Source organism: Pararge aegeria, chromosome 2 (assembly GCF_905163445.1).
Source record: "Pararge aegeria chromosome 2, ilParAegt1.1, whole genome shotgun sequence".
Lineage (NCBI taxonomy): Eukaryota > Metazoa > Arthropoda > Insecta > Lepidoptera > Nymphalidae > Pararge > Pararge aegeria.
This window is the reverse complement of record NC_053181.1, coordinates 46419-56439: the sequence shown is the minus strand read 5'-3', so window position 1 is coordinate 56439 and position 10021 is coordinate 46419. Positions and strand designations below refer to the sequence as shown.

At 38.6% G+C, this 10021-nt stretch overlaps 3 protein-coding genes across 5 annotated transcripts; 2 read left to right on the top strand and 1 right to left on the bottom strand.

Annotated features, from left to right (window-relative positions):
* Window positions 1–270: 270 nt before the first annotated feature.
* LOC120633790 (zinc finger protein 706-like) lies at window positions 271–1639 on the top strand. 3 transcript variants are annotated; one of them, XM_039904151.1, is made up of 4 exons: window positions 271–383; window positions 463–577; window positions 1160–1315; window positions 1398–1636. In XM_039904151.1, the coding sequence occupies exons 3-4, from the start codon at window positions 1172–1174 to the stop codon at window positions 1485–1487; spliced, it is 234 nt and encodes a 77-aa protein (XP_039760085.1). In that variant the 5' UTR covers window positions 271–383; window positions 463–577; window positions 1160–1171; the 3' UTR covers window positions 1488–1636. The 3 variants fall into 3 exon arrangements, with proteins under 3 accessions (XP_039760085.1, XP_039760077.1, XP_039760093.1); XM_039904143.1 differs by having other exon boundaries at window positions 271–577; XM_039904159.1 differs by lacking the exons at window positions 271–383; window positions 463–577 and adding an exon at window positions 739–870 and having other exon boundaries at window positions 1398–1639.
* LOC120633780 (DNA repair protein complementing XP-A cells homolog) lies at window positions 1603–3247 on the bottom strand. The gene is made up of 2 exons (XM_039904131.1): window positions 2975–3247; window positions 1603–2094 (listed from the first exon to the last, which is right to left on the bottom strand). Exon 2 carries the CDS (start codon window positions 1950–1952, stop codon window positions 1662–1664), a length of 291 nt encoding a protein of 96 aa, XP_039760065.1. The 5' UTR covers window positions 1953–2094; window positions 2975–3247; the 3' UTR covers window positions 1603–1661.
* A 4732-nt stretch (window positions 3248–7979) lies between these two features.
* Window positions 7980–8903, top strand: LOC120628167. The gene has a single exon (XM_039896403.1). The coding sequence runs from the start codon at window positions 7980–7982 to the stop codon at window positions 8901–8903; it is 924 nt and encodes a 307-aa protein (XP_039752337.1).
* Window positions 8904–10021: the final 1118 nt, after the last annotated feature.

Sequence of the window (10021 nt, the reverse complement as noted above, 5' to 3'; positions counted from 1 at the left end):
AATGGAACAATTCCGGACATATCAAAGCCAAACATGGCCCAAACAATTTATTTAATATTACATATTATCACAAACGATGAAAAGAATCCTTTTAAAAATAAGAAATCAGAAAAGGCTCGGATATCGTTATTATTAATATCGCAAACGGTAAAGCCGTGTTTGGCGTTTGTATGATCTTTGATTTCCCATTAAATTAGTTCTATATATAGAGGTAGTTCTATAGTATGATACCTATAGAGGACAGTGCTTTCTCTATATTCTATAATCAGCAACTGTCAAATGTCAATAACCAACCCACCCAAAGTATATGGATAATAATAATTACCTATTTTCTTAAAACTGTACCTGCATTGTAATTACAGAATTGCCCTGTAAAAAAAGCTGTAGGTATACGTTTAATTGGTTACGATAAAAAAATATATCTTCAGTTTTAAGCAATATTTGTAAAATATTTTCCACCAGTGTCAATAATCAACGTAGAGCTAGGAAATAATTGCCAAGTTTACTTTCTCGTGTTCGGGACCAGTCACATCTGTTAGCGTTAAAAACTTTCCTAACCAGTCTGAAGTACTCCGAGGTATGTATCATCTTATTGTTTAATGAAAGCTATTGTCGATATTGTCGACGTGTTGTTTTCGGTATTTACAATATCAGGTAATAGGTAGATACCATATCTTTGTGTTAAATTTAGCAAATCAGGAAAGGTAATAAGTTATATATATTTTGTTTCCTCTAAACTGATATCGATTGCTAATTTGTTAATCAGTCATAGATAAATTGAATGGTATATCTATTTCTAAAGTTATATTCACTGGCCTGGATATTCATGATGACTGACTTTTAAAAACAAGGATATGTAAGTTTGGTCAGGTTAGTATATTGAACATTATAACATGAAGCAAATAGACTATCTCTATAACTTTCACTGTGCATGCCATGCATCTATCCACCCAATAAATGCTCCACCCTAGGAGCTAATAGATCCACTATGAGTAACCATGCTACTTTGGACACAGCGCAAAGGTTAATATTATATTGATGTTACTTTTTTGAATTTACAAAAATTGCTAGGTCTAATGAAATATCACTTGATATCCCAAATGCCTTGTGTAAGCATTTTGGAAATTGGTAAATTATCTTGACTGGTTTCATATTGTAGATCCTTTGCATAATGGCTCGAGGACAACAGAAGCTGCAGTCGCAGGCCAAAGCCGCAGAAAAAATATCAAAACTGAAAAAGCAACAGGGTCACAGTGCCACGGATCAAAAAAAGGCTGCACAGAAAGCGCTCGTACATGTTTGTGCAATCTGTAAGGTATGTGGCTCAAATTTTATTATTTTCTTAAAACTACATAACTCTGTTAAGTTTTATTCTCAAGTTGTGAATATTGTTGCAGGCTCAGATGCCAGACCCCAAAACTTACAAACAACATTTTGAAAATAAACACCCTAAGAATGATCTACCTGAAGACTTAAAGACTATTTAAATGAGACTTATCATCCGTCGTCACGACACCAACAATCGATGCACAGTAGGCGCTGCGAGGTCGCGCGGCGCCGCCTGCCGGCGGTGGTGTCGTGGAGACGGATGGGGCGACACCGGTTAGATTTAATCTTTTTATTTATAAGAACAGTTGGCAAATAGCTCGCGGGCGCCCGCGCTACATCTTCTCGTAGGTCTCCGCGTGCCCGCACGCGCACTCGCGGCGGTACACGTCGGCCTGCGCGTCGTACGCCTCGGGCCCGAACTCGTGCTCGTGCGGCGCGCGCGCGCTCGCGAACAGGCTGGAGCGCACGTCCATGCGCAGCGCGCGCAGACGGCGCCCGGCCGCCGTGCGCTCGGCGCGCTCGCGGCGCTCGACGCGCGCGGCGCGCTCCAGTTCCAGCGCGGCGTCGGAGCCCCACACGTCGCGCGCGCGCTGCTCGAGCTGCGCGCGCAGGTACAGGCGCATGGGCGGCGCGCGCGCGCGGTGCGGGTTGGGGCGGGCCAGCGCGCGCAGCGGCGGCGGGCGCGCGTCCAGGTCGCAGTCCTGCAGCAGGAAGTCGCTCTTGGCCTGCGTGCGCGGCAGCAGCGCGTGCGCGCCCGCGTCGTCCCTGCGGAGCGTCTTCATTTGAATTGTTACATTTTTTTACCCAATAAATCGACTCTCGATTATAATAATAATTTTTCTTTGTAATACTGTACATTCAGAAGCATGTCTAAACCAGTAACTAGGATCTCAAATGAAACACTCACTCATACTACCGGAACTATAAATAAATAAAAATTAATTTAATTATAATTATTATTAAGAACAAAATAATAATAATATGATAAGGAGTCTAATACCAAATTAAATAGTAGGGTTTGGTAGTCGCTACCAAATAAACCAGTGTTAAATATCAATAGTCTGAGCAGTATCTAAACAATGTCTAATATCTTCTTTACATAAGTTGAATAGCCAAATATTAGATAACTTATGTTACAATTAGCAAAGTAGAATCTTAGCTATTTTTAGGTTTTTTTAGGTCTTGGTCTTGTCTTTTGAAAGCACCTGTGAGAGTTTAATCCAAACCATTTCTGTCACTCTCACCTTGCTAGTACAAACTGTCACATGAGTTATATTGTTGTTCAAATTAAAATTAAGTTGAAAAGAAAAATAGGTTTCCAAGGCCTGCAGTTAGGATGGCTCAAACACACCCTTTGTATATATATAATATTGTACCTCATTTTCATGAATAGATTTTCTCATCTCTAAGATGCGATATCAAATGTGAAGGGAGGCTCATGTTGAACAGTTAGGGAACAGAGATAATGCCAATTTGGAACTACAAAGTGGGATATTAAGCCTAGCTTTAAAAATCTGATGAGTAATCAAAAAATATTTTGCATAAGTTTATCTAAAAATGCATTAAGTTTCTTGATGCTTGCATTTGAGAAACTCTCCTTGTGTATTATTTGAGTGTGAGGATCAGGACTGATCCATCAACTCACTCAACACGGTAAATGCATGTTCTGGTGTCAAAACATGTGTGGCCACCTGCAGGCGTCGCACACGCTGTAGTCGAAGTTGTCGAGCAGGAAGGACTGCGGGAAGCGCTCGCCGCACTGTAGGCACGCCGGCTGCACGAGGCGGTGCACCAGCGGCGCCGGGGCAGCAACCGGCACTGCGCTCGCCTCCGGCTCGTGCACCGGTATGAAGCCGCCGCCGCAGTCCGGCGCCGCGCCCGCCCTGCAACACAGCTGCTGCGGGTCGGCCGGCGGGCGCGCCAGGCGCACGCGCGGGGCACTCACGGCTCGGGCGGCGGGCGCGCGGCTCGCAGAGCGCGCGCGCGCTGACGGTTGCGCTCGGAGCGCGCGCGCTGCGCCGCGCTCAGGCCGGCGGCCGCGTCGTTCTCGCCCGAGCTGCCCATGCTGCAACGGGGAGATCCAATAAAAAGCTTGGAACACCCTGTACTGACTATCACTGCCCACCTCCAAATGCCACCGTCAGATTGGCTGAATGGTATGTTCAGAACATTCTATTGTTCTGTTTTTGGAATAGTTGAAATGAAGCTACCTTATTCACTTGAAATTTTGTAAATATTTTATCATTTATTACTTTCTATGTTGTAGGAGTGAAAGTTAAAGGTTTACCAGTGAAATCTCTCAATCTCAAGTTACAAACTTGCTGAAACATGTTTGCATGTCAAGTTTGTAAGAAAAAGTTATTGAAGTTTTTCTGCTGAAATTAACAGCTGCAAATTTAACAAGGCAAGGTGCATAGATGAACTTTTGCCATTTATTTAATTTTTTCATACCTAAGTAACTTTAGTGACTAAATGATAATATGTCACTATGGAGATGGTCAGATGATAGAGTTGGAAGTTCACCTTAGCTAAGGGAAGTGTTAATGTGGATCAAACAAGTTTTTAGGCTTTTTTTTAAAAACTTCTTTAAATTTTAATCAGAACACTGTGAAGGTGCTATGGGGAAATGGTGATAAAGCTAACTTTTAAGTAAAGCTAGGTGAGCGCACTTCGCAGTGATGTGCATCGGTTTCTCTAAAACAGTAGTGACCCTGAGGCGCTTTTCATGTATATCATTACTAGTACATAAGGCTATCTTCGCAACTGGGTGAGGCTGCTAGTTCAATTTTACCGATTCATGTTTGAATAACCAAATATTAAACATAAAGTGAAAAACATAAGCTTGTCTACTTACCTGAAGAAGTAATAATGTGGATTCTCTGAAGTTAAGACTACACAATCAGTTAACTAAATCACATGAAGCGCTGAATAGTATTAATAAAGAAATGGTACTACATTAATCGTTTCATAAATTACAAATTACAATCTCAGACAAGAGTAAATAAATAATAACAACAGTTCACAATAGTTACGAATTCAAAAAAAGGTGAAACAATGCAAGTAAAGTTGATCACAGATAACTAATTATTTATTTAGTGTCAGTTTCATATTCTGTGTTACTCATTGATAATTGGATAGTGATGAGCATGGAATTCGATAATCGAAACTTTAGACAGACAGGCGATGAGATGCCATAATATGTGTGGGAGCGTTACGTAGTATTATATTAAACTGTGGTGAAGAGAAGCCGGTCGCCGGGTCACGTTGACTCGAGCTGCACGACTAAGTAGTTCTCACTCGCTTTGCTTTTTTTGGAAAAGATCAAAGTGGCGAGTGACGAGTTAAGCAGCCCTTCCACGCGTTCGTTTCGTATTCCTGTGTTCTTCTATTCAGTACATGTAATTTTTATTTTATTTTTATAAAATCGTAGACTAGCCGTGCCTGTGCATTAAATATTTTCGCACAAAATTGTTTTGTAATGGCTATTTTTATCAAACCTAGGAATAGCCTTAATCGGATACTATTTGCTACAAGCTATGAAGCTAGAGCAATTCACACCCAGCTTTTTTATCGTTTAAGTAATCCTTAATATTATAACAGGATTTTTCTGTAAGCTTACGTTTTATATAAACTTTTAACTCATTGAGAGACATCTCAAATATTTCATTTGGTAATTTGTTATAAAATAATATACAATTGCCCTTGAAAGAATTTGCAATTTTGTGTAGCCTAGTAAACTGCACAACGAGATTATTTTTGCTTCTAATATTTATATTGTTACAGTTCATTTTCTTTTTAAATTCTGATATATTTTTATGGACATATATTAAATTTTCATATATGTACTGACTATGCACCGTCATTATTTTAACTTCTTTAAATTTATCCCGTAATGACACTCTTCGGCCCATTTTATATATCGCACGAACAGCCCTTTTCTGCAGGACGAAAATAGAATCTATATCAGCAGCATTACCCCATAATAAAATGCCATAGGACATAATTCTGTGAAAATAACTAAAATACATAAGCCTAGCAGTTTCTATATTTGTCATATGACGAATCTTTTTTACCGCGTATGCTGCAAAACTAAGTCTGTTCGCAAAATTATTTATATGTGGGCCTCATTGAAGCTTAGCATCTTACGTTATTCCTAAAAAGATTGTCGTATCCACCAAATCCAACTCCTCATTATTAAGTTGTACAATGGTTTTTACTTGTTTAAAATTCGGTAACGTGAATTTAATACTCTTCGTTTTTTTTCCGTTAAGAGCGGAAGTTTTTTTTTAAGTTATTAGCTTCAAACCATTGTACTACTTACAGACATATGTTTACATCGTCAAGATTTATTTCACGTCGTTTAATTTTAAACATCAATGATGTATCATCAGCAAACAATACTATGCCGTGATTGTCCTCAGCTAGGTAAGGAAGGTTATTCATGTAAATGTTTTAATTTGTGTCAAACTTTTAGTGAACCTACTGGAGTAACTGCAACTTCAGCATCCTGCTTAGATAATATTTTTTTCAATTGTGACATTTTAGATAAAAAAATAATTAATAATTTAAGGTCAGATCATTGTGGTCAACATATTACTGTTTTAAATACTATCAATAAAAGCAGACAAATTATAAAGTGTAGGCCAATAACTAAGACTAAATTAATGCGATTCAAACGTGAAATTTCTGCGAAAATCCCTGGTATTGCGTGCGAACATTTTCATCCGGACAGTCTTTATAGTGCACTATTTAATACTATAAACAACGAATTTAATAGAGTATTCAACTTTAAGCACATCAATGTCAGTAATAAATTAAAATTTAGTGACTGGGCTACTGTAGATATATATAAAAGGAGGGAGAAGTTGTATGAGCTGTATGATGAAAAACAATTTAATCATACTCCAACTATCGTAGAACACGTAAAAAAATACTCTTAAATATTTAAGAATGTTTGCACTAATGCGAAATCGCTACACATTAAATATAGTATAATGAAATCTGATAACAAATTACAAACAACCTGGAAAATAGTTAATTACGAGTCAGGAAAAACTAAATCTCGTGATGTGGATTTTGAACTTATTGTTGATAACAAGAAAGTGAAGTCTGACCGGGAGGTTGCTAATACTTTCGTTAGAATGTTCCCATTTTGTTAACAGATTCTCTAAGCTCTTCACCAATAGCAGCTCAGCGTATATTGAGAGATAATGTTAAAGAGTGCAATGTTTTATTTAATTTTAAACATATATCTGCAATAGATATTGTAAAGAATTTCAGGTTATTAAAGTTGAAAAAAACCGGTGATCTGTGGGGTATGTCGGTGATGGTCATTTCTAACATTATTGACGTTATTGCCCCTTATCTAGCCGTAATTTTTAATGAATGTGTTGATATGGGTATTTTTCCGAACCTAATGAAATGTAGTAAATTAATACCCCTTTTATAATCCGGTCATAAAAATGATCTTAACAATTACAGGCCTATTTCAATCTTGCCAACTCTTTGTAAGGTCTTTGAAAAAATTATACTTTATCAACTTTTAAATCATTTTAATGTAAATAACTTACTTTATCCGGAGCAGTACGGCTTCACTAAAGGTCGTAGTACAACGGATGCAGGCGCAAGACTTATAAAGCATATTTACGAAGCATGGGAACGTTCGCAGAATGCCATTGGTGTTTTCTGTGATCTGTCCAAAGCATTCGATTGCGTTGAACACAAAACGTTGTTATTAAAACTAAGCCACTATGGCATCAAAAACGTTGCACTCAATTTAATTGCCTCCTATCAAGGTGATTTTGGACCTGCCAATGCACAAGTTTAAAGAATTTGTTAAAACACATTTATTAGAGCGAGGTTACTATACAATTGATGAATTTTTTAATGATAAGGTTGCTTGGAAGCATCCGGCTCCGCTTTCAGCTCTCACAAGATAGAAAAATGAATGTAAAAATACAAAATGTAAATTGTTGATGTTGGAAAAGAGCAACTGCTGAGTTTCTTGCCGGCTTCTTCTCGGTAGAATCTGCCTTCCGAACCGGTGGTAGAATCACTACAAACAGACAGACTTGACGTTTCAAAAGTGCTTATATTAGGCCTACTTGAAATAAATGAATTTTGAATTTTGAATTTTGAATTTTGATAGAGTTCAAAGGGTATGCGTAAAAGACATAAAGTCTAAGGGATCATCTGCCTTAATGGGTGTCCCACAAGGCTCAATTTTGGGTCCCTTATTGTTTCTGGTGTATATAAATGATCTGCCACACCATGTCAGGGGCACTTGTGAGATTGTACTGTTCGCAGATGATACATCTCTCATTTTTAAGACTGATAGAAAAAAAGATAATTTTGACGACGTAAACCGTGCTTTGTCACATGTGTCAGACTGGTTTACTGTTAATAACTTACTTTTAAATGCAAAAAAAACCAAGTGTTTGGAATTTGTTTTGCCAAACGTAAAAAAAATTGATAAAAACATCATAATAAATGGAGAAACTGATGTGTATCTCATTACTCATAAGTCATACCTATACGAGTATACTTAGTAATACACCGGTCTTCGTAACTGACGGTCGTTTTATTTGCCCACATACATCTCAGTGACGACGCGGCGGGATAACTTACCCTCGTTAATTTTAAGAAATAAAATGTCGGCCTACCTAGGGAATCTGCAAATATTTGACCACAAAACAAGTGAATGGCAAATATTTAAAGGAAAATTAGTGCAGTTTTTGAAAATTAATAAAGTGTTGGACGAAGAAAGTAAGATTGGAGTTCTGCTAACGCATATCACCGATGAAACGTACCGCTTAGTACGTAACTTGGCTTACCCTCACGAGTTGGATATTCTTAGTTACGCGGGGCTATTTGCATTACTCGACGGCCATTTCAAGCTCAGACAGTGTTCATTTGCTGATAAAGCGAAGTTCTATGCAGCGTGCAGGAGTTCAGGCGAGTCATTAGGAGACTGGGCGGCGCGACTAAGGGGTCTTGCAACCTATTGCGACTTCGGCAACGCCTTGGAAACGAATTTGCTGGATCGTTTCGTCCTTGGCTTGAGCTCTGGGCCAGAACGCGATAAGCTATTTGAACAGAAGCCGTCCACGCTCACATTGGCTCGAGCTATTGAATTGGCAGAACAAGCAGAGAGTGCTAAGAAGGCGAAGGTATCGGTCTCCGGGAGCGATGCAGTGCAAGTCAAGGAGGAGCCGGTATTCCGCGCGAAGATTCAAGGCCGCGCTGGCCGCGCTCCACCGGCTCGGCGCGACCGCGCTGGCGCGAGCGGAGATGATTCAGCGAATCGGCGTGACAGTTCGCGCTGCAAAGTGTGGGGGCTGAGAAACCATGGAAGTGGTGACAAGTGCCGTTACAAAGGGTATCGGTGTCAAAAGTGTGGGGTCAAAGGTCACCTTAAAAAGGTTTGTTCTAGTGTGAGTTCGGGTGTTTACCATGTCGGGGATGACGAGCCCAACGAAGGTCGTCAGGTTTGTGAGGAATGTGAAAATTTTAACATAAGGTACGTGAGTGATAAACCTATCCTAGTTGACTTAATTTTAGGAACGTTAAATTGACTATGGAACTTGACTCAGGTTCTGGGGTTTGCGTTATTTCAGATAAATTGTTTAGTGATAAGTTTTCAAATTATAAACTATCAAAAAGTAATGTTACGATGTGTATGTACAGTGGACATAAAATCTCCCCATTAGGTTATTTTTGTATTCAGGTCATTTTTAATAATTTAAAAAAAAAATTGACAGTATTTGTTATAAAAAATGGAGGTCCACCTCTATCAGGCAGAGATTTTATGTCTGCCTTCAACTTAATCATCACTACTCAAATTAACTCTTTAAGTGATGATAAAGATGTGCAAAGCTTAGTAGAAAAATATTCCGAACTGTGGCGCGATGAATTGGGTTCGTTCAATAAATTTAAAGTTAAGTTGCAACTTAAAGATACTACTATTGTTTGTCGCGGGTAACGGGGAATCAGGGAACTGCCCACACACTTGTAAATATAGACGCGCAAGGTCGTTACACGAACCGCTTACCATTATAGTAAAGTACTATGCAAACACATATTACATATACGCAATAAGGGAACTTTAAATTGGAGATTTTACCCTACCACACCCGTCTGTCTCATTCTGAAAACTATTCAAAATAATTGCTATTTTTCATTCTCATTCAAATATAAATAATAGTAAATAATATATAATTTTTGACTGAACTGAACCCAAGTGCCCCTCATATACATGTTCTAACCTAACCTAACCTAAATCTAGTTTTGATTCCTTTAGACTTAAGATTCAAGATTTAATGTGAATATATGCATTAATAAAAACTCATTACTATTTTAATACTAGTTATGCTGCTGTTGATGCACTGATGAAAGCCAGATAGCTAGATCAGTGTTTAGTTAGTCGTAGTTGCCGGTGGGCTTAGATCTAAAGGAATCCAAACTAGTTTTAAAAGGTTTGGATAGGTTAGGTTAGGTTAGAACATGAATAAGACGGGTGCCCGGCCTCAGGCCGGGCACATAGGTTCCTTTTAAAAAAAATAAAAAACAAAAAAAAAACGTACCACTACAAAGTACTCTTATTTATATTAGAAGATATTGTAAAATAACAATTAGTTTAATTTTTTTTTTTTTTTCACTAACACATTAGGCCCGTCGCGCCGCGCCACTACTA

Bases quoted from the DNA above. Each gene is read 5' to 3' on its own strand.
- LOC120633790 (XM_039904159.1), top strand. From the start codon at position 1,172: ATGGCTCGAGGACAACAGAAGCTGCAGTCGCAGGCCAAAGCCGCAGAA. The intron at 1,316-1,397 runs GTATGTGGCTCA...ATATTGTTGCAG, and splicing joins ATGTTTGTGCAATCTGTAAG to GCTCAGATGCCAGACCCCAA.
- LOC120633780 (XM_039904131.1), bottom strand. From the start codon at position 1,952: ATGCGCCTGTACCTGCGCGCGCAGCTCGAGCAGCGCGCGCGCGACGTG.
- LOC120628167 (XM_039896403.1), top strand. From the start codon at position 7,980: ATGTCGGCCTACCTAGGGAATCTGCAAATATTTGACCACAAAACAAGT.